Below are 25,816 nucleotides of genomic sequence, written 5' to 3' on the forward strand. Positions count from 1 at the left end.
CTTGTTGATTTTTACGCCCCTGAGAACTAACAAATATTCGCATTGAAGAAGCCAAAATAAATCCCTAGAAATTATGCAGACTGTCGAGGTATCGAGGCGCTATTTAAAATATTTTTTTTACTTTAATCCCATTGTGTGTTGTAATATATAGTTCAGTGTGGCAGAAGGTAGCAATAAATTTTATCTTAGACGTTTTTAAATTGCACGTTTGTGAAGGATCCTGCACGTTATATACAAACGTATATAATGTATTAAAAGTGGAATAATGGAGCGATATTTTTTATAAAGATCGTTAATCATAATTCTCATCCCGTCCTACAATTTTATGACAATATCATTCTGTATTTTGGAATTTCCATGTTCATAATAGGTCGCTTTCACAAAAATTCTTTTTTTATGGTAATAATTTTTGGTTGGACCGAATTTCCTATAGAATGTTAGTCTCTTTGTAATCTAAGAATATACATAACAAACACAAATATATACGACAAGTTGTTTTGCAGATGCAATTCTGTTTTACATTCTGTTCGTTTAGGTTTTCAAACCTGGAAAAATATTCAGCACACTGTTTTGAAATGAGTAGGTAGATTTTCAAATCTCATCTTGTGTATCAAAATGGGCTAGGTTTCAATTCAAGACCTGGCTATTCATGCATGTTGAACTATCAATAATGTTAATTAATTATGGAATTATTATATATTCTACCGACTATAATCGGCATCTCTTGTATATAAAATTGAAGTTTCAAACAAAAAGTCTCCAGAGCTGTTGTAAAAACAACACCCTACTTTTTGCGAAGACTATCTTCAGCAAAATGAAGTCATAAATCAATTTTAAATTGACCAACCTCTGATGGCGTAAAACTGAAAGTGAATTAATTTCAAGCTAAGGAGGATGTGATGGACAATATAATTAATACGGAAAAATAACCTAACAAAATTCATGGTATAAATTTTAATGAAACAACCAATCTGGAGACTTTAATTGGTACCAAGATTTTATTCGATGATATGGAATATTTCAGAACCTGTCGAACTCCTAAATTGGTAACGTGTTGAAAAACGAATTGGTCCTTTTTTAATATTATCATACTTCCAATATCACTTTTTTCAATGAGCTTCGCTGAGAATTGGAAATTATTTCTCCGATGCGAGGTTTCTTCTACACATATTAAATTTTATTCATTTCGATTCGATTCATTATTTCTAATAACGAATCTTTGGATACGTGTGAAATCTATTATGCTAATTGGAGGATGGAAAAAAATGTCTCCAAAAAAATCGATATTCCATGGAATCGGTATCGGTTTTAGTCATTGATTTCTCTCAATCTGTGAGAATAAACTTGAAGAGAGAATAATCCCACTTATTCTTAGAAACTCGTCATCTGTCGAACTAGAATTGGTTTAGAAACATGCGGAGCTAACAAATAGTACCGTTTTTTATCTATTTCCTAATCAAAATAGTGCAGAAACCCTTACACAACCTCAGGATCGATGAATACACAGAGAAGAGGTAGATATTTCCACCATGGGGTGAATTGTTGGCAAAGACTACAATATCCCTACATATGTCATTTTAATCCTACTTATTAGAATGCCTATCTTCAGATCTGCATAGTAATATGATACTGATATTATCAGACTTGAAACCCTGTTCGCATCAAACAACTTAGGTATATTAAAAAAAGGTCAGAGATATTTATAATTCGAATCTTATGTCTGGGATAGCAGTTGTGGTGTTCGTTAATTTGTTTTATTCAAATATAGTTGCGATTTTGATATATTTATTGTTGAATTTCGGCATACGCGAGATTTCTCGATTGAAAAATTATTCTAATGACTATTTCCTATTTCAAATATAGAAACGTTTATAATCGTATGTGTTGAAATGGAAATAATAGCTAATAAATAAGTTAGGGGCATAACCAGTTAAAACTGAATTTTTTTCTCAAAAATTCGACTCTTTATTCTCCAACATAGTAGGTACACGTCCACATGTACTCCAACTCTCCTCTAATATTTCAACACCTTTTCTGTAGAAATATTCATCCTTTCTTTGTCTTTTGTGACAAGCAGTTTGTCTTGCTGAAAGAGTTTTTTCATTTGATGTTTTTTTTTCTTAATTTCTACACTCAATCAATAACGTTATGTAATATCCACTTTTGTCATGAAAGTCAATGGACAATATGCCTGTCAATGGACAGGTTCCAAAAGACGGATGTCATAACCTTACCAGCTGTTGTTTGGGATTTTGGTCGTTTCGCATCCTTTGAAGCTTGCTACTAACGAAAATGTTGCCAATTCTCTATAGAAAAATGAATATAATGACTATTTCCGATTTGAAATATGGCAACTTTTATAATCGTTTATGTTGAAATGGGAAATTAAAAGTCTATAACATAATATTTCAAGACGAGACACGGTTAAATCAGATATTGAAAAGTGTTTTCCTTATTCTATGAGAGATATCTACTTAGACTTACTTACTGAAAAAATTTGGTGGGTCAATGCAGCTTATAATTAATTTCATGTTTAGTTGAACCCTCTTCTGGTTTGGTCACGAATTGTGGTTGATTTTTTTCCCTGTCAAACAAGTTAGGGCACTATTTTGAGGGATCGTTTTTTTCAACCACCGGCATTAGTGAAAGTTGGTTGTAGGTATCGAGTCATTGAAATATAATATCTTTTTGGTTTGATGTTCCAATGAATGTTACATTATATCGTGATTTATTTTCATTCATTCATCTCAATTTAAAATTAATAAAATGAATTTTCTATTACAAAATCACATTTTTTATGGATTTTCAACAGTCTGTATCTTTTCAACAGAGCCGAATCGAAAAAAATTGTAGAGGAAAAAAGTGTTTCCTTTAACCTTAGGAATCTTCGGTTGAAATATATGTACAACTCAAAGTATCTCCCTGTATATAATCCAACTTCTCGCAAGACATGGTCGCATATTTTAAAATAAATTTTTTATGGAAATTATTTTCTTCTGTAGGAAGACGTTCGTTGAGTTCTTTTTCCCTTTCGGTCTGACACTCGATAGCAGAAGAACAGTAGCGATTTTTTTTTGACAATGTCATCACTCATCCTGCTCCCTTTCGATTTCTTATACAAATTTAGTCCCATTGTACGTATCGCCATCATTCTTATTCATATATGGAGTGTTTAAATAAAAATACGAACGACCAAAGAAGGGGTTCCGATTGTGGAGGGGACACGGGACAACCAAGCCTACAGTATTTTATACTCGGCTTTTATTGCTTCGCCATTCAGCCTCAAAATACTTTTACGTTCCTTTTATAAGACATTTGATTTGTTGTTCTTCGTTTAACGGCACTGCTTCATTCATGAACATTCAATTGAATTATTCAAGATAAGGCAAATAGGCCGCACTACCAAACCAAGCATCATCCTTCAGGACTGTTCTTCTGGCACATTCATTTTTGGCTTTTTATTTGCGATAATAAACCTTCACGTGATCCAAGAAAAAAATTTTGAGCTACTCACAAATTTTCTTTTTTTTATAAAATAGAAACACTGTTAGTAGCATCAAATATGACCGAAGGTGAGACAGGTGCAAACATCCAAGTACATAAGTTGAAAAAATTGTCCTCATTTTCATTCTACTTAAATGATACAACCGCAAAGCATGGTCCCAGTATGTAGCCTTCTTGAAACCGAGAATCGGTTTGGGGGTAGATGTCCTAAATAATGGCCCCAGGATCTGCTGATTCGACACCTCTACACTTTTTTGTGGGATCAATTGTGTTTAAAACAGTACCTACTTCTATAGAAGATCTTCGCTTAAAAATAGTCAGCACCTATGTAATTAAATAACACCTGAAAGTTTACAGATGAGCAAAAGCACTATTACTGTTTAGAAACGAACATTAGGGAATATTAATGATTCAAACTTCAAATTGTTTTCCGCAAAACCTTATACTTAGTAGGTATTCGTACAATTTACAACTGACTGACCATAAAACATAAAATTCTGTGATTAAGGAGAGTATTTCTTTTGGCTTACGTTTATCGAAGAATAGATAGTGTCTGAACGGAAGAGAAGGCATATTTTCATAGACGCGACGTCTCAGGTAGTCCTATAGGTGCGATTTAAAATTTCTGGAATGCTTGATGTAGGCAAGTAATTAGAAATCACTTCTTGTATTGATTTTTACAATCGTTTCAACTGTTCCAAATCAATAGTGATCATTTATATACTAAGTCGCCGAATGAAATCTAAAATACGATACTTGAAGTTTTGCTCTATGGTGAAAGTCTCTGCAGTGACATCCAATTCGGTGTTAGTAAACGTCTAGTTATTTTTATTATGTCTAAAAGTACATACCAGCCGATCCTTATAACAACTAGAAAGTTCAATTGCAACTGAGCAATTCCACGTGACCATCAAAGAAATTGGCACCTGAATCATTTAACAAAGATTAATACCGGTATGTGCAAGAATCGTATGCTACGAGATTCGAATAACAAACAGTCGCGGATAAAATGTGACGTACCCATTTTTCATGGCTTTCCATATTGGAGGATTTTTCTTACATTCTTTCGATCGATTCCGAGACTTTTACATCGTTGATAGCACGTGAAATCGATTCTCTACGTATCGGTGGTCTCGAAATATTGCGTATCCGGCCCGAAGGACCAAGGATGCATTAGACCATTGGTCACACAAAATATGAATGTTCAGACAAACGGAATTTGCTTCCACTCATGAAGTTCGAAGATATATCAATCTATCATTTCATCATATCAACACTCTGTTAATTTTCATTATCCTCCGTTAGGTAGGTAGTAACTTTCTGTTCCCCCACGAAATCAAGAAAAACATCAATAATCTGATTTGCGCTTTTCAAACTTGTCTCCGTCAGTTGTTGTCGTAGGTCAGGTTTATTATTATTCTATAGATAACGAAACGTTTCTGGTCGTTTCAACATCACTGACGACGATTTAAATTGTTGAGTTGAGCGTGTGTGTGTGTGTGGCGCTTAGAGTCCACGTAAACCATAAAAACGTGTGGCATTGTGCATACAAAAGAAATAATCTTTTCCAGTCTCAGTCGGTCTTCTGCTTTACACCGTGTTATGTGGAATAGAACAATCACGTGTTGGTGATGTTTGGCGCGTGCAAGCGGCATTGTGAAGGTGACCTGGTACAGGTCGGCCAGATCACGATTCTGCATCACGGTCTAGCAAGATTCTAACGCCAGATAAACGCCAGTCTAGTCGGATGCAGCATTGCAAACGTCAGTTGCCTTATTGAAGCATCAATATGTAACACGAAATTGAACCTGATTCATTATTGCGGTAACCACTACCAGCGAGTTTTCAACATCCAGTCTTTATTTGCAACTGATGGGCTGCGCTGACGACCTAGTCTGTTATTGATCGGCATTTTTGGTTCATTGTTCAGGCTTTTCGCTCGACATGTATCAATTTGCAAGGGTAGCGTAATACTCTATCCTTGATCATCAAATATGGGATCTATTTAAACAAACTTACGAATCGCATTTTTAACAGGCTGTTTTACAAAACAACAAAAGAACTATTCCATGAAAACTCTATCACTAATTATATGTGATTAAACTAAAACTATGAAGAGTTGATGATAACTTCTTAACAGATTCGGTGTTTTTACGTAAGAACGTAAAAACACCTGTAAATTGAACTTCAATATGTTCACTCAAGAGAGTGAACATATTGAAGTTCAATTTACAACAGGACCAATTGGGACTGAACTAACGTTTCATCTTCATATTTAGAATTAATCAATGCTACAGACAAAAACAAACGAAATGGGTATGAGTTGCACTGAGAAATATGTATAAATAAAAGGTAACAGAGTCGAAGTTTAAAATATTTGCTTACTAAGCTGATTTAGTAGAACGGAGATGATTAATTTGAGTAGGTAATTACAGATAATATTGAAAATTGGAAAAAATTTTTAAAAACATAAATACTAAGATAGAATGAGATAAAGATTGAAAAGTCTTTTATAAAATTGCAATCACCTTCAGAACAAACTGTTAAATGCGTATTATCTTGATTTTCATACATATGTCATGTGTTAACATATTTATGGGTTGTAGAATTCACGATATCGGTTTAATAAATCGACGATAATTTCAGTGTGGATTTTTGATCAGAATCTGTCATCATGGATCAAAATACATAAATCAGGCTTTTTTTATTGTTGATGTAGTAATTTCAGCGCTTCAGCATGCAAAATACAAATTGTTATGCAAATTTTTTGTTCGATCTATTTATCATTTCTAAAAATCACACAATATAATTGAGATCGACTGGTTGAACGGAACACTGTAAACAAACTAAATGAGTGATGATATGTAAACCACGAGTGAGTAAAATTATGACAAAAATGTGTCGAAGGGGGTACAAATGTAGATTTACTAAATGTAGTACAATGGAACTCTAAAAAGTGCAGTGGTACTAGATTACAATAGGGGATAAGTTTTCTGTATCATTTATTAAATTGAAAACAATATTGTCTAGTAATCACAGATATTGACAAAGAAAATTAGCTATTAAGGTTTGTGTCATCTATGAATAACTTTATCCTATGAAAATTCTAGATGTTTAAATTGCCAAAAGCAATTGATTAGAAACTAAAATTAATGAAGCAATTTGATGTTTTTTTATGAATATTTTAGGAGTATTTATCTTAGTAAATATTAAAAAATTGAGGTAACTCAAGAATACCTGAATTATCTCATTACATCCACATTATTATGTGATTTAATATTTATATTTGGGGTTTTTCGATAGTGGTATAACTACTCAGAAATTCGTACATTTCGTTTGCTAAGTTGGCACGAACTGGAATTCTCTCTTGACATCACGTTCCTCGGATATTTTTCATGAACTATAAAGATTGGAATGATCTTATGGGACGATTGTTCCTGCGTACGGTAGTAGCCGACGACTGATCGTAAGTGGCACTGCTCAGGTACCTGTGTAGACGCTGGTTAATTGTGTATGAATCACGTGTCGCATGTGTATGAATCCCTATCCACTCACTCTCTTGTCAACCAGACCCCTCTACATGCCAAATGACGCAATTTGTTTGTTACAGAGCGAGTTCCCAAGCTGGTAGCATCTTAACATCACAGCTGAAAGCAACCAATGGTTTAGTTAGTGGGACGGGCTTGGAACTACCGACCACGCCTATGAGTACCGGGAGTCAACTTAGTTCTCAAGAATTGCAAGGTTTATTCCTGAACAATCAACACATCTATGCACAGCCGTCTCCGACCGGTCAAAATCTCCAAATTGTCAAACGCGAGCCTGAAGACCTCAGCCACCACCGAAAACTTGACAGTAGCTCACCAGGCTCGGCCAGTCTGGACAGTTCGATAATCGTAACCAAGCAACAACGGCATAAGGTGACTAGTGTAGTGAATTTATGTTTCTTTTTGTGCTTCTATCACACTCTGGGCCACACCGAATACTTCAGTATTAAATAAAACCAAATTTTCCCGAATAACTGAAATATCTTGTGTGGTTTCTTCATGAGTGCAATTAGTGTTTAGTGTAGTGGGAATGAATAATGTGAGTTCATTTCGGAATTCGTGGTTTCATGTGGAGATTGATTTTTTGACATCTCACCATTTTATTTGTTTAAAATAGATTGGATGATCTAAACAGGTATGACGAGTTAACAATTGTGATTGACAATTTTGATTAACAACATCAAGATGCTTTGGATTGAGGAACCAGAGAAATTCATGAATTCCGAAATGATCGCACAGAATATTTTTGAGTAGATTTTTTTTTAATGCCCGTTGGCCCTTATAGTTGCTCGCTGTTTTGACTGCAGTGATAACAAACCTCGATTTTGGGTGGTGGTTATTCAGTACCATATTTGGTGAAAGGAACGATGAAAATACCTTGGACGTTCCTTCTTCCAATTCTTGATTTCTTCGATTAGTTGCATGAATTAGACCTTTCTTGAAATTGATCAGTAGTGTAAACCCAAACAACAATGCTCAACTACCCGTTTGAAAACGACGATGACTGAGTTTCAGAACTGTGAAAAATTACCGTTATTTATTATATTATAATTATTAATTTCTTATTTGTATTCTTCCGAACGATTTAATTGAATTATCAGTGTTTTCACCGACTCAGTCGTCAAAAATAGCAAACTTTTGAGTTGAAACAGTGTTCTTGGCCCTTTGACACTGTGATAAATAGCAAAAAAAACTTAAGGCAAAGAAATAGAACGCATTTTCAGCTCACTATAAAGCGAGCTTAAATGTAGTTGATCATCATGTTTGGTGTTTGTCTGGTAGCAACGTAGTGGATGTGTGGCACCAGGGCCAACGATTGAGCAGATGGATGATAACTGGTTGGTGGTTATAGGTAGTGCTGGTGTCGTCTACAGGAAGTCACCAAGGAGATGTTATAGTGGACGTAAATTCGATCAAAGACGAGTCTCACCGCGGTCTCAGCTCGCCTCAGCACGGTTCGCGTTCGGTGAACGGCACGCCGACCTCAACTCACAGCAGCCTTTTGGCAGACGGTTCCAGCACTGGTCCAATTGAGTTTATACATTCGGATGGCCTCAAACCGGCTATGTATACCACGCAAATATTCGCTCCTATGAACGCCACCCATAGTGGTAGCGGCACGCCATCACCGATACCTTATTCTGAGCACGCTGGCCAGTACAGTCAGAGCATCGTTGGCACATCCGGCTCGTACAGTGTCCCTAGGCCAGCCAGTTCGACAGCGTTCTCTTCTTCAGATCCTTACTACCGTTACAACGACTACACTACCGTTACATCCGGTGCGGTTACGCCAGAGCCGATCTATTCCTCTCAGCTGAGGCAGTCTCAGCTCGGTTATGCTGATGACACATCGGGAGGCGCGACCCCAAGTTTTATCGAACGTTACGTGAGACAGTCTTACCATGGGAAGAGTGTGATCGCAGCAACAGCAGCTGGACTCACCGTTGACCTGCCCAGCCCTGATAGTGGCATCGGCCAAGATGCCGTTACGCCACGTGATCAAAACAACATACATCAGGTGAGATATTTTGAACATGCCCACCACCCTTTTCCCCTCAGCTATCACTGCAATTTAAGGGCAAACGGGAATCGATCTTAATCGAGTCATTTTGAGCACGTTACCTTCTGCCCTGCAAATAGCAACCAAAACTCGTAACTGTTGAGCGTGTTTAGAAAGAGTCGTAATTGTTGCAGTCCTTCGACTACACGGACCTTTGCCAAACGAACTCCTCCCTCCTGGATCCGTTGTCGCTTTCCCAAAGGAGCAGCAACTCAAATTCACCAGGCAACCAAGCTACAAGTCGCAGCAGACCATGGCACGACTTTGGCAGACAGAACGATGCGGACAAAATTCAAATTCCCAAAGTGTGAGTATTTTAACGTGTACTGGTGTTGGCTTAATTGGTGTATGAGGTGCGAAGATGTCACCTCACATAGGATTGAGTGTGAATACCGTCAACTGGTGCACATCAGGCTAACATGGCATCAAGCGGAATTGAAATTGTTTCTCTGACCTCGACATAAGTTTGCCATTGCCGTGAACTAGTCAAACTCGATTCAGCTTCGATCAATCTGGAAACTATGCCTTCAAGACACCGATAGACCAGCGGCGGCTCTTGAGGGACGGCCAAGAAATCGAAATAGAATAATATTCTCTTGTACTAGTTTTTTCGGAATGAATTCGTTTATTCTTTTCATTTACTTGATAATTATTCCTTTAGAAAATCAGGTATGAGTCTTTATTCCAAGAATTCGCAAGTATGTCGTTCCTTTCCCTTGTTACAGCAAGTGTTTTTCTGGATAATTCCTAGTTGTTTTTCATTTATATGATTTTGAATTTTCTATTTTCCTCATATTTACGCTTGTTTCTTTTCTGAAAATAGGTCCTTTAATTACCCTTTAATATTGTAATTCACGAGTTTTTATGCACAGCATGACAATTTCATTTTCAATATAATGTCTTTTATGAATATAAAAGTCAAAAAATGAAAATGACAAATTTCCGATGCTAGAATCATAAACATATATTTATTTTTTGTTCATTTTGTCAGAAGAATGTTGTTTTCAGTTACTATTATTCATTAAAAGATCCATGTACTTAATTCAGATAACAATATGCTACATTTTTTGAGAGTGATATTTTGAAACTAAATCTACGAAATGTTATAATAATTATAATTTTATTCATTCCTTAAGACTCCATAAAAAAGGTGTAAAATCGTAAGGATTAGAGAATTGAACGAACAATTTATTTGTATTAAGATTCTGCTAGTACAGAATTACGGAAATATGGTGATATTTTTCGTCTTTAAACCTAAACTATCGGGTATAATGAAGGGAATGCAGTAATAGATTCAAAAATATTTCTAGAAAAACACTTACACAAGAATTCAGCAATCTTGAATCCGTAACACCTACTTAATAAAATTTGATTATTTTCAATTCCTTGAAAATTTAGATAAAATTCAACTTTAATTTAAATATAATATGAAAGGACAAGGCCACAAATTGGTGTATGTCTAATTAATTTCTATGGTTAATTTTTGTTCGACAAGGACGAATCTAAATCATAAAAACTTCGAGATGGGGAACGTTAAGAAACAAAATTCTCAGCACTCCACAAATGAAACAGATCTGAAACTCAAGGTATCAAAATTCAACATATGTATGTACGTACCGATAATCAAATGAGTATTATCCTCCAGCATTCTATTTGATAAGGTCCTCTGAGAACGGTTAAAGTTGCCTTTCTAGAAAGGGACTTTCAAAACACCCAAGTGATTTTGTCATGGAAAAAAGGAAACCGGTTTCATTTTACCGTTGATGAACTTTCTGTATCTCTTCATACAAGGGGGTGAAAGAAGGTTTTCTTTTCATCGTACCCTTAGCCGTTTCTAAATCTGATTCGCCTCGTTATGAAGTGGTTTTTGCCTTCATAATCAAGTCCAGATTGATCGTTAAGCCAACGTTCGTCTTGTGAAACTTCTCGAACCAACGGTTGATACTTCGTATGATTCTTTGAGCACCTATGACAAGAATCGTATCGAATAGTATGGCTGTATCTATTTAGAAATTTCGTTCACTTGACAATTTCAAAACTGATAATTTTATCGAGCCAACATTTTGTATTCACTTCGAGGAAATTATCAGTAATGGACATCATTTCCTGAGCCCCCTGTATATTTTATGTAACTGCCAAGTGATTTTTCACAGAGAATGATCGAGTTGGTAATCGACTATTCCGGAATTTCAGGCATCAATGTAAATGCAGTTTGATGAGAAATACATACATAATAGATATATCTCAGTTTAATTCAGAAATGTTAATATCATCAATCGCAATTGATCTTGATGTCCCACAAAATTTCTGAAAATGAATGAAATTCCACCTATTAAATTCTTGGAAATCACTAAGGAACTTGATATCTTTGGATTCATTCGGAATCATTTTTCTTTATAGTGGACTTCAATCAGCTGTATGAACAATCGGTGTACACCTGATTTGCTTTATATATTCAAAAAATTTATTGATTTGAAATTTTGGAGAAGTTATTTTTAGCACCCGATATAATCTAAACGGTTGAATTCAGAGCGGTGATGCAATGAAGACATTTGACCAGCATCATGAGTTCTACAACATATAAAAAATTAAAAGCGAATTCGCCGAAAGGCAATTTTTGATGCAGTGCATGGTGCTTTCCCGTAAACCATGTAAAAAATACCATAAAAAATTACATTCACAATTTTAAGACTTTTATAAAATTTTGTTGAGATTGCTCTATCTGAATCATTGAAGGATTCGGGCAGTATATCAAAAAAAAACAACTAATATTTCAGTTACAACAAACTCGACCTACAGCGGCCTTTTCAATTTTTTTTCTACCGGGAATAACAAAATGTTATTTTCTTTCCAGATTTTCACCAGTCGGCTTCAAATATCATTTAGAAACACCTATTTCGACATCACAGAGACGTGAAGATGACAGGATCACTTACATAAATAAAGGTCAATTTTATGGCATCACCTTAGAATATATTCCGGATCCAGACAAACAGCTCAAATCACAAACTGTAAAGGTAAGTAACTTCTATTTGTTTCTTAATTATATTCCTGTAAATTTTCCTTCCTTTGGAAAAAAAAAATATGTAGTTTCTTATTATACGATAACTGAAGGTGCAATAATTTGAGAGGAAACATATAAAATTATAAACAGTTGGTCATGAAATATGACTTGGTTAAGCAGTTGAAGGTTATTCCCACATATGAATTAATAATTCAACTCTCCATAAGAGGAAGAAATGCAACACTTTCAAACGAATAGGTACCGTCAAAAAGAGAAGAAACTCCAATGCAATTAATTTCCACATAAATAGATATAACGAGTAGAAATTTTTTTAAAGTTGCGATAGCAAAAAATCATTCCACATTGCTCGGGTAGAAAAAACCTCTGGACATTGCTTCAAATTAATTGAGTTGGTTTCAAATGAACTGATTGGTATGGATAACTATACATCGTACGACTGTTGAACGGAAAACATAATAACTGACATTCCTGTTTCCTCATTGCAAAGTATTCGAGATAACGTGTCTCTTATGTCTGGACTGGCGATATTTTTGGATTAATTCTCATTTTCAAGCATTCTTCAGATATCGCGGTAGAATCATCGAATGCAAAAGACAATATGGAAAAGGAAGAAATTTATTTTGATTCTGATTAAACTAGAATCATCAGTTAACTTAATAACCAATAAAGGTTCATTTTTTCTTGAAAATTCGATTTCAATCGTCAGTCAAATTCAAGAATGATCTTGTATGGGAACCTTAAATTCGATGGTCACTGAAAGCATCTCGAAAACTTTAAGACTCAGAGAAAAAATTTTCAAGGGCCCCGTTTTTTTTTTCGAAATAATAAGATATCACGAAGCAAATCATAGTTTTCTTGATTAATTTTTGAGTTACAGAGGTTTCTCAAAAATGACTGTTTCAATGTCTCAAATATTTCGCTATTTCTGGGTTTCAGTTCGAGATATTCAAAAAATTCCAAAATTTCAATAATTTTTATAGATCATGGAAATTAGAAATTAAATTTGGTTTTAGAGATATAAAAAACAGTTGGTGTGTTTTGTAAACACATTATTTTTCAAAGCAGCTTTTAAGCTGCGGATTTGTCGAAAATCATCCCGTTATAGGTTTTTTCAAAATGTAATTTTTTAACCATAGTTTTCATTGATTTATGACAAAGAACATTGTTCTGGGTGAGAGAAAATTTTTATCTTTTGCATTCGAGGACGTTTTTTATTTATTTCTGAACTCAATGGATCCAACAACTTTAAATAATATTCACTATTGATTGTTCCACTTTAGTCAATATAGTCAATGAACGTCTCAAAATACGGATGCCATGACCTTGCCAGTTGATGTTGGAGATTTCGGTCATTTTGGACGGCTTTCATCTACTACCATGACCATTGATATCGATATTTTATCAACTTCTGATGATATTTTCATCAAAATAATCATCGTTTTCAGTACGAAGTTGTCTGAAAAAAAACCATTATTGTTCATGATTAGAATATTTATATATATATATATATATATATATATATATATATATATATATATATATATATATATTTTACCAAGGTAAAATCCTGTCGTTATATATATATATATATATATATATATTCAATTCGTATTTGAAGATGTTTTATGTTTTTATTCCATTTCGTTCTGATTAAAACGCACAAAAAGAATGAACAGTAGTAAGTATACGAACTGTTTTATCGAAGCATCGAAATGATGATGATTTTTATTGAAGGTTCTGCTTTAATTGAACATCTAAATTGCATCGTTTGCGCAAATAATTATTATTTACCTTTTAATAGGGTACGCAATCATAATAGAACAATTATACCTATCGATTGATTTTAATTGCCTACTCTCGCACTTTTTATTAGGTTTGAGGACAAGATCTGGTTTTTGTCCAGTCTGGAGAGATTCATCGTCAAAATAGGCCTTTCCATCTTTCCGATTAACTTCAGAAAAAAAACATTAAATAAAGATCATTACGTGGACTCAAAATGTAATCTCTTTTTCGAACATTTATTTTTCTCTATTATATATACATGTTATTCATTAATTTTCAATATATCGCTTTCAATCCTAATTTTTCAAGATTTCAAGATCACTTATAGAATATGGGAACCTTCCAACCACGAATTAGTCTAGTAGGTGATTAATATAAACAAAACAGAATTTATACAGAGAAATAACAATTTATGAATTATAATAGAAATTCTGATTTTATAATCATATATTAAGTAAAGATAGAAACACAATATTGTCTGTTAGAATTCTAGCTGGGTTCAAACCTTGAGGTAATTTTTGATCTCTTTGTCATATACGCAATGTTAAAACTATGTTTTTAAAAGTTTGTTGGTTTGCATTTGCGAACGATTATAAAATTGAAAAAAAAAATTAATCGACACGGGGTATTTGTAATTTTGATTTAAATTTTCTGCAAAAGTAAGAAATCCCCCGAAAATGAAAAAAAAAAGGTTTAATTCATTCATACTTCATCTTCTGATTATAAAATCTCTAATTCTTGGATGAAGTAACCCCAGTCAAAGCTTTTAGAAAAAAGTATCTGAATGTATTGATGTTAACTTGCACACTTAGTTCCTTTTATCTATGACAAAAGTGTCTGAGGTACTTTTTAGAATGAACTTACGGGTTTTCCAATAAGAATGATAAAATTCAAAATAGTTGTGATGGCAACACTGTGTATTATTTTTGACATTTCTCATATCATTTATGTTCAGTAGATTATGCCATTCAATCTTGGTAGGATACACGCTTCAACAACGTTTAGAAATTGTAAAATAGTTTTATTGAAATCAGTTCTCATTTTCGAATACTGAAAAAAAATTGAGAAAAATTCATACGACATTATTCTACTGAATAAATCGAATAGTGCTCCGATTAACTAATCGAAGTACTATTCGTCGTATTGTAGACTAATTTGAAACTGGTACTATACTGTATCGTGGAAAGAAAATTCACTTCCAAATTTGCCTAGAACACGACGAAAGAGAGTTAATTAACTGAATAATTTCTCTCAGTATTCACAAATGAGCATCAATTTTAATGAAACAATTTAATAATTATTTTATTATTATTAATTATCTTTTCATGATTAATAAGCTCATCCTCTTGGACAAGAATGACATTAGAAATGTCAGAAAAAAATACACAGTTTTGCCATTATAAACATTTCGAATTCTATTATTTTTATTGAAGAACCGTAATATGTCGTAACATTAAAAACCTAAACTCACGTAATAAATTACGAATGCCTCACTAAAAAATAATCGTATCGAATACTGAAAAAGTAAATTAAGATAAGTATTTCAAAAATTAACATATCTTGTAACTACATACTTTTCAAAAGAGTCTTTGACAGCTCAGCTTGCGAATTCTCTACTGCATTTGTTCCCCGATCGTACATTAGAACATGCGTGATGTGCATGCTGTGCAATCATAAGTTTTTCCGAACATGTTCATCGGAAACCACAAAAGTAATACACATTTGGCGTGGCCGAATGCTTAATAATTATAACAATTTAATAAGATATATCGGACCTGCTGTACATTTACATAGATACTGATGGAATAACGAATTCTGATTTATGCAAATGACCAGTACACGGTTTCTGACTGTCGTCTTCTAGAACATTAAAATAAGCAGTTCATTTCATTTCACTCACAGCGGAAGTTAATAAGCATTATTGGATAAGGTGTGTGTTTCAGAATATACAGCATAATCATGGAAATTGATTGAGTCTCGTTAAATTTGTCTTTGGGAAAATCATTCCTCCTCTTGGCGGGGTGCAATGTGTTCTAGCTAGTTTTAATAACATATGAAACACTTCGGCATGAAATCGTGTTTTTGCAACAATCTCTTTTGGTTGGAACATCTCCGATGAGGTTCGAAAGCACAAAATGTCTCCAAATTTAGAAATTGTCATTTTGTAGACGTTTTGCTTTTGTCGTTATTAAAATGATTTCAGTTCACTTCCTTCAGGCCCTAAGGACTGAAGAATGCCGAAAGGAACTGGCAACAATCAATAAACAGAAGACGGCCAAAACTTTCTATTAATTGCTATAATTATGTGTAATCTACCGAACTGTAACTAATGATCGAGTACGTAATTGTAAATTGTCTTATTCCAATGTACGCATTTGTCATAGGTTAGTACAGTGTCGTAGCTCTTTATGTCCATATGAGGTCATGTATGTGATGACCGCCTGTTTTTTTAGGAGTAGAATTCTTGGACAGTAATTGGCCAGCTTATACGTGAGCCGTTTCACAGACCATTCTTCATATTTGAATGTTCAACCGCCTCACATACCAATCAGTTTCGATTCAAAATGTACCTTCCGTCAATTAATATCAACCGACAACAATATACGACTTTTTATCTCGCGCTCTACCTAAAAACGACACTCGTTATAACTATCTATTTTTGTTGAGATTAATTGAGGCAGAAACAATTCGCATTGTCACAAATTAAAGGAGCGAGAAATGCCAGTTTCATACACGAAATTGCCAGTCGAAATGTAGCAGGCCGTATCGCTTATAAGGAAGAATTCGATCGTTAAATAAGCCGCTGGAATATCAATGGATCCTCAAACTTTTTCGACCGAAAATAAGGCAGCTAAACTGACACTTCCCATTTATATTTCTCTAACTTCAAATTTTTTTTAAACATTATACGCAAAGACGACTCATTTTTATCGAAAAACGCCGCAAATGTACTCTGTGGTTTATTATTTAGTCTTTTATCGCAAAATATTCCAACACTTAAGAAAAATAGCAAATTTGTTGTTGATTATCTGTAGAATGATATTTTTTAAATTAGTTTATTTTTTGCTTCAAATATTCGCAGATCGTGTTCTCGAATTATTAGGATCAACGCGAATTTCAGAAGTATTAAAAAAAATCTCGAATGATTCAAAAAATTTATTATTGAAAATATTATCATATACTCAGATCCTTATGCTTCTTGATGACTGAAATTCCTTGTTCAAGTCTCTTGTCTCATTTGTCTTTCTGATTCTTCATTTTCTCTTCCGCAGTTCCTATTCACCGACCCTTATTTTTAAAAAATAATTTGGTCGTCGAGTCCGATATTTGCCCCATGCAATTGCTTCATTTTTCCTTAATTATTTGGTAAAATCACTTTTGGTCTAGAAATACACTAAGGTATTTGGCTTTTTTCTATTATTTTTTGTCTTTATATAATTATATTTCAATGTTTCTTTTTCTTAGATTCTTTTACACCGATATAAATTATTTTGGTGTTATTTCTCTTCTGGATAGCAGATGGAGTTTTTTCATCAATATTTGAACTCTGCCCATTTCAAAAACATGAGAAGGTTGTTGGAATTTACAAAAAAAAATCGAATATTTCTGGGTTGACGTTATATGTAGTTGTATGTTGTATTTAGTTAATATCTAGTAAGTGAAAATTGTGATGAATTCTAGTCGGGTACGAAATTAAAATACAAATAATAAAAAAACTCAAATCGAATTCTCATAACGCGATTTATGAATCACATTATGTTCACAATTATTGAGTTTTGCAGAAAATTCTGGTCTTCTGGCTCTACTAGAGTGACAACGCTTTTCAAACTATTCATTTAAAATTGTACGAATCGAACTTATTGATCATTTGTTGAAAAACGTAAGAAAGACATTGCTCCAACTGTAGTTGGAGGATACCCGCTTTAAGCTCTTCGTTTTCTTCGAATATATTTCAGTACAATCAGGTTCAAATCAGACAAATAAATAATTACTCCAATCACATCATGATTCAAAAAGATCGTAGCTAATCACAATGCATAGAATATATATTCAATGGCCAAAAATAAAAAAAAAATCCTATAGCATTTTAGCATTTGGATATAATGCATTCTTATTGTCATGGACGTCATCATCCATCTCAAATTAATACACAAGGTTAAACTTTTTGAAACATTCGAATACTATATGTATTTTCATCAACTTTTCTCATAAATTTGTGAAGGACTACAACATTTGCATATTACATTTTGAATTATACACATACGTTGCAAATGGCCCTCTCTAATTGGCTGCTCAATATAAATTTTAATTGATAAAAAACAATACTTCCTCCACAACAAGGATTTCAAAATATGAACCCAGTTTAACATAATCAGAACGGAAATCATTTACCAACATCTCGGAAATTTCGGATATTTTATGAAATTGGAATGTCACTATCGGAACTTCATTGGAATAATATATGGATTTTTATTCAGTTTTATCTATTTTTTTTGCAGAGTATCGTGATGCTCATGTTTAGAGAAGAAAAAAGCCCTGACGACGAAATCAAAGCCTGGCAGTTTTGGCATGGCAGGCAACATTCCGTCAAACAGAGAATTCTAGATGCCGGTAAGTTCAATTTATGTTCATTTTATTGATTGAGGGTTTTCCAATTTTTTCATTTCGAATAGCTCGCTATCTGGATAGCTGTTAGTTTTGAAAGTGCCATCTTTTGACATTCGTCATGTAAAAACTACGCCATTACTAAAAATGGAAGATACACGCATCAACAACACGTTGAAATGGTTGAAATTTTGGAAATTTTGCAGTCGCAATTTACAAAACTAAAGCACTTTTGGGTCGTTGTACCTTCTCGGCCGACAATAATGAGACTCTTGGTACAATTTGTGCTGTTGGGACAAGTTAGTGATGTGAGTAGTCGAAACCACGTGCGTCGTCCAAGAACAACTGAACGTTTGGATTGGTGGTGTGAGTGGACCTTTTTTATTCGAAAATGAGGCTGGTGCAACTTATGCGGTGAATGTATTGCGCTACCGATCTATGAATAATGTTTTTTATGTCCGGAAATGGGTTACGTGTCACACAAACAACGAAACAATTCGTAACTTTTCTAGAAAAGTTTCCTGGCCGTATTATTTCTCGAAGAGGTGATCACATCGAGATATTCTGATCAACGACTTTTAAACTTTTTTCTTTGGGGCAACGTGAAAAATAAGCTCTATGCTTATGCTCCAAAATCAATTCAAGACCTTAAAGATGGAATTTGGGAAGTTATCGAGGACATATAGCCGCAAATGTGCGAATTGGTCATGAAAAATTTCATGCAAAGGTTATGGTGCTGCAACCGTAGCTGTGACTACCATTTGGCTGATATCTTTTTTCATCGTTAATGGTATACCTGCCTCTTTATAATGAAAGAGACATCCATTGATTTTTCTCAAAATATACTTGGTTTTTTATTAATATCAAAATAAAACCTCCTATTGGAAAACTTGAGGAAATTTGATGATGTCAGATGACATTATCGGCTGAGAGATAATGAGCAGAAGATATTCGATATCTGAACAGGTGAAAGGACAATCGTTTCCGAAGAATGTACTCATTTAATTAATGAAAGGTTATTTGGCCTTATCCCATGAATTTCTAGGGGAATTTTGGAACTGGTTTATATATAAATCTATTCTTAACGACATCGTATACTTGAAAAACAATTAGATAGAATAAATCATCAACGAAAATTCGAATTTAATGACCATCATTCAATCGAAGGCAATTTGGAATTCGTTTAATCAATAAGAATGAAATTCTTTCATTTATTCCAAAACTCAAAGATTCTCGCTACCGAATTTGCATTCGTCAGATATTTCGTTCAGTATTTCCGTGATATAAACAATTTGAATTGATTCTTTAAGAACAAGGTCTTCCGTTTCAATACCTTTATGAAAACAAATTTCCAATATTCAAATAATGAACTCAATGTTGTGTTTATATGATGTTACATTTTCGAGAAAAGAATTTTTCCATTTTGGTGTCCTTGTTTTTCACTGTTTTTGAAAATGCATGTATTTTGTTTATTATTGAAAATGATGAACCAAAGTGATCAGATAGACTCTTCGTGAGGCCTAGTGAATTTCATTTCACGTTTCGGTTAACTCAAGAAACGATGGTTTAAGTTATATCCTCAAGACATCATCGATGGTAGATAAATCTTCCAATTCAGAAAAGAGTCGATTTGGGCTACACACCCACTAAGCGCTTTGAACTCATTTATCTGATAATTCGGTCAGTTTGATCAACACAATTAATCTCTGCGTATATATTCATTTTTCTGCCTCGTACGTACTATAAATCAATTTTTTTAGTTCATTTAAAGGTTACGCCAGCATCTGTAAAATAAGTCCATCTGACAATTTTCGTATAGAATAGAGAAGTCTAACCTAAAATCATATACCAAGAGATACGAACTTTTGATACTTTTTCCGGTAATTTGAAAATTATATATCATCTACATATACGGTTGCTTTCGTGAAATATTATAGCAGAGAAAACACCGCTAGTCATGTCATTTTTCAGAGGATTTGTTCACTTCTCGGTATAACACAATTGCAATTAAATATGTAAATTCATTGGATTTTATTGCATTAGATAGATTAATGTTGGGTTACAAGGTTAAAATAAAAATGAAATGATTAATGGTTTTTCAGCTACGAGCTTATAATCATGATTTATATGAGATCGGATACGGTGGCAAAAAACATTTTTGAACACGGTTATAGAAATGAAGGATTGATTGGGAATATTTAATGACCGGATGAAGCTCTTTCTTACAATGAGGATAAAAAACACCGGGAATTGGTCAATGAAACACAAAATGTGTATTATTCGTCAAAATATAGCCCCTTCGATTAAATACATTTACATACGTCATGGAATGACCAATGATTCCATCAAAACAGGAATTCGATCAAAATGATAATAAAAAGTTTCAGAACGACGAAGAATTCGAAGAATTTTTTTTTTTAGATCATTTTCTTTGGTAATTCCAAATTTTCATTTCTGAAAAGAAAAGAGTAATAACATCATAACAATAGACTTTCGATCCCTCAGAGCTAGCGAAGTATTCATCAAATAACTTTTCAATTTTTGAGCACTTGTTCCCAACTGTATAATTTCGTCACGATGTCTGTAGTTTTCGAATTCGTGTCAAATTCAAGGGTGTCCTAAAAAAGAGTCCTATAAACTCGAATTTTGCAATTTTGTTCTCCTGTTTCCCAAAACTATTTATTCGATTATGAAAATTTACATTTAGATGAAGAATAATAATTTCAAGACTCGTGAAAAAATTTCAAATCGCGTAGCCCAAAATTTCATAACCTTATAAGACAAACGGTCTCAAGGTCCCTGAGGAATACCAGCACTCATCTCACTATAATCATGGCACTTATTCCTCACATTGAAACTGAGGACCTTTACCTCTTATTCCATAAGAGTTCAACTTATCTAATACATTGTTTTGCCAATTTAAAATTCCACAATGAAAGATTTTTTCACAAATTTTCGCTGAGTTACTTTTATAAATGGACTTTATATCAACATTTGGCTTCCTGTATGAAATGACCATGTCAAGTTTCTTGCTTAATTTCATGCTGATTACATCTTCACAATCATAGAATATTCATGTAGAATATTGGAGAATACTTGCACAATATTTTCGTTACAATGAATTCGATCGGATGATATTTTGCGTGTATATTTTGAATAATTATTTCAAGCTTTATTCAAAATTTCGTTTCGATCAAAAAATTCAATCAGAATATCGAACAAAATGGAAAAGCACTGTTTTGAAGCGCCAATACCTTTGGATGAAATTCTATAGTGTGCAAGGGTGTAATGGGCTCCTAAGTTCGTGTTGCATTTTCTCATTTTTCTCTGTTCAAATCTTTGCGTCCTTTTCTGATTCCAACTGGTTCCATAAAGAGTGACAACTTTATTCTTTTTCCACTATGAAATTGGTTCTTATTTTTCACGGGAGTTACACTTGTTGGACTCGAGATACTACTACATTTGTCTCTCCATATGGAGCCAAGAAGATTACGTCTCTGTAACGAACAGTAATCACTTTAAAGTGGAGCATAATCGATTTTGAATTTTCATTATGCTTCATTTGAATTTGATACGAGAAGCTGCGTAGGTTTCATACGTGGGAAGCATTAATATTTATTTAGTAGAAAAGGATCTTTTCTTCGGCATTGAGTGGTAATTTGTTCCATTTCAATCGAATCGATGTTTTTAAGGAGCTACTTTTTCACAATGAATGATATCCATGTCGTCATGTGAGTTTAGAGACCACTTATCAAAAGAGGTTATGTAATGTGTCTTCTATACAGAGATAAAAACAAAGATTCTTCTTTTTAATCCCCCAGTTTCTGACATTAATTTGATGTAATTTGCATAGTTGGGTTAGAATCAACGAAAAAACTAAAACATAGTAGTTTTTTGTTATAGGTACAAGTGCAGAAGGTATTGATATTTTTCCACTGATTCAAATGAGCCTTCTGTAGGAGTATAAGAGTATTATACATAATTTTCTCCAATTCACTGAATTTTTATTGAAATTAATGGAATATTTCCATAAAAATCGTTTAGTGATTTGTTCATTGAAAAATATCGGATGGCAAAATTGTTTTTTTTTCAATAAATATCATTTACTGATTTTTGCATTGAAAAATGTTGGTTGGCAGAACAGATGTCTGTATCACAAACTCAAAATTCAATAAGTGTTGAAGATGCAATTATCAATGAATACATTTAAATATCTGATTTTGGAATGAACTAGATTCCTCCAGAAATAAAAGCATTGCGATAGATGCACGAAATAGAATAATTCCCCAGAAGTCAAAAAAATATTGGGAGAACGAATATACAAAATTCAACTATGGACCACGAAAAATCATCCTATTTACAAGAGAAAACGTTGTTATCGCATATTTTGAATGTTTAAGCAAAATTCATGAAAGTTCAGCTTTATGGAAAAAAAAAACCTATTCGATGTAATGTTGTATACTCAACCTGTAACGTTATATTGATTTTGACAAATCATTCAAAATGACAAGCTTTATTGTAAAAAAAATGTATTCCAAAAAAATTTAAGGTTTTAGAATTTGAAGACATTGAACAGTTTTTGAATTTGTTGATGTCAAGTTATGTATATTATCTTCGATGTTATCTGACATTTCATAATTTTGGAACAAAATTGCAGATATTAATTATCAGATATTCTAGTGCATGCAGAAGAATCGAGATGAGCAGCATGATTATAAATAATCAATCATCTGCCTCTACCAGGCAAATAAGGTTATTTCTGAAATCTTGGCTAGCTATATTCCTGCATCGAGTAGTCAAAATTTGAACGTTCCCATTATAAATACAATTTGCAAAGGTACTACAAACGTAACCACTACATACCTGGACTATCATTCCATGTAGGGATGCATTATGCATTCTAATGTAACAATCAAAGTTTTCAATAATTGTACTTTCAATGATATGGACTGAGAGTTCATTCAATCTTCAAATTATTATAGAATGAATAGAATATATCAAAACAAATCTCATTTATTTTCATAAAATCACATATTAGCACAATTGCAGTAATTCTTCTTTAGTAATCAAAAATATAAGTGCATTAATATTGTTGATGAGAATAATAATTCTCTCAATCAGTTTTTCTGAACATTTATGATATTTATGCTAAAATTTTTAGGTTAGTTATATTACAATATATTTCATCAATGCCTTTCCATAACTTATCCGTAAAGAAAACATTGTAAACAATATTCTTCATCGAAAATATTTCTAGTTATTTCAATCCTTTTGGTTATCCAATGCAGTTATTAAATATATAAATAAGTATGTGTGGATTGTACATATTAGTATTTTCGATTTTTTTCACCCTGGAGAGTTCAACAATTCTGCAAAATAAATGTAAATAGTAGTCATACGAGATGTAATAATTTTGCTTGATTCTACCTTCCATTTTATGAAACAACTTCTTCTATACTATTAGATAAGTTCGAGATAACATAGGATCTACTTGATATAGGTATTTCTATTTAGGCAAGTTCCAGGAATTTCGATATTACTATAGGTGTAGAGTAGATATTGTATTTGTTATTGTTCACGACTTGACTTCTGAGCAGAAATGAAAATAAACGATGAAGTGACAGATAAATCCGTGACGGCTGCAGAGAGTTCGGAGTACCAACATATGATAATATATATATTCTTTTGAGAAAGAGCAAATACAAAATATTAATTTCAAACAATCAAGCATATGTGTCGATGAATCTCAGTATTAGCAGAGGAAATGTAACGGGGCATCATACATTTCAACGTATGATACAAGAGAACAGATAAAAACCTCAGCAAAAACTCTGTCTCCCCGTATCGGTGTAGTGATAATAAAATATAACCATGAAAGCTGTGCAAATCTGATATATTCTCGTACGATTTTGTTCAGAATTTGATTGTATGAATTACAAAACGTTTGAAAAAAAAATAGCATATTTCATTCGGAGTTGAAGTGACTTTTCATGGCGAGCTTATGTTATATTTAATATACTATTTCTGTATCACAAATTTGACAGATGATAGATAAGTCCATTACAGGAAAGTTCCAAGCACCAACATATAATAATGAAATTTAACCATGAAATCTGTGTGAAACTGATATATTCCCGCACAATTTTATTCTTCAAGGTATGGCAGAATGAACGGATTCGCCACAGAATTAGAGAAAGAAAATTCTCATCAATTTCATGAGAAGATTTCAAATATGTACTTCGTTTAGATTCATTGGAAAAAATTTTCCACGAAATATTGATTTATTTTTCGAAAATCATAGAGAGTACTTTCAATCTGCTTATACATCTATCAAGTCCTTTTGAAATTAGGTAATTCATTGAATATGTAAAAAAGTGAGCACATAACTTTATAAAGTTGTAATATTTGAGTAATAACAAAATAATACCGAATATTCTAATAATATCAAAAACTGTGTATCGAAAATTTGATTCTATATGATCGGTTTCATCATTTCAAATTGCTTTAGGCATAAAAAAAGTTTCTCTGAAATATTTGTCGTAAGAGAACGAAATGTTGATATTCATTTACGCTTGCATTATACCAACAAGAAATAAACAACGGGTACTATATCAGTATGTATACCGATATGTTTTCTGTGGAAAACACTTATTATATACATACAGAATTTATTTATAAGCATGTAGGTGTACATCTGACCTTTAAACCAACACCAATTTAAATTTAAATGATTTTAGTATTTATTCGGCGATAAAACCTTCTTTTGTTGCAATATGTTACAAGCTATTATGCGCTGAATTGTTATCTTGGAAATTGAGTTGACAGTTTCAATAAAGTATGGATTTTTTTCGATGTTATTCATCGCAATTCTCTAAAACACGCCTTGAGGGGTGTTTCCAAGAGGCAACGTCCTCTTGAGTGTATACGTAATAACGAATATTGTGCATATTTTTCTTTCAAACGATTACTCTTCTACGTTACGGCAATTGAAGAGAAAACGTATGCAAATTACAAGTGGATATTCAAAGATTGAAAATCTTTATGCTGAACTAATAGAAAGATCATAAAGCTCGAAATATTCCTTTTTTTCCTTTCACACCCTGAATCTCGAGTCATCTTACAACGCCTACGCAGTCAAACGGTATTTATCAATTCAATAGTGTTTGATTACCATGGAATATTCATTTATGGGCTTTTCGTTCATCATTTATAATGATGACCCTTTGAAATCATAAAGGAAGAAATTCTATAAGTTTTATTAGGTAATAGAAAAACTAATGACTGTGATTAAAC

At 33.1% G+C, this 25,816-nt stretch overlaps 1 protein-coding gene across 3 annotated transcripts in view; it reads left to right on the forward strand.

The window, feature by feature from the left end:
* The window catches only part of LOC123686697 (protein grainyhead), a 169,350-nt gene that overhangs the window by 137,027 nt on the left and 6,507 nt on the right, over positions 1 to 25,816 (forward strand). For 2 of the 3 annotated variants that reach the window (XM_045626928.1, XM_045626929.1), the window contains exons 4-8: positions 7,115 to 7,424; positions 8,404 to 9,069; positions 9,246 to 9,418; positions 11,966 to 12,128; positions 18,418 to 18,529. In XM_045626928.1, the coding sequence (XP_045482884.1) occupies positions 7,115 to 7,424; positions 8,404 to 9,069; positions 9,246 to 9,418; positions 11,966 to 12,128; positions 18,418 to 18,529 (1,424 nt within the window). The remainder of the gene's footprint in view (positions 1 to 7,114; positions 7,425 to 8,403; positions 9,070 to 9,245; positions 9,419 to 11,965; positions 12,129 to 18,417; positions 18,530 to 25,816) is intronic. The other variant, XM_045626930.1, reaches the window with a different exon arrangement.

Source organism: Harmonia axyridis, chromosome X (genome assembly GCF_914767665.1).
Source record: "Harmonia axyridis chromosome X, icHarAxyr1.1, whole genome shotgun sequence".
Classification (NCBI taxonomy): Eukaryota; Metazoa; Arthropoda; class Insecta; order Coleoptera; family Coccinellidae; genus Harmonia; species Harmonia axyridis.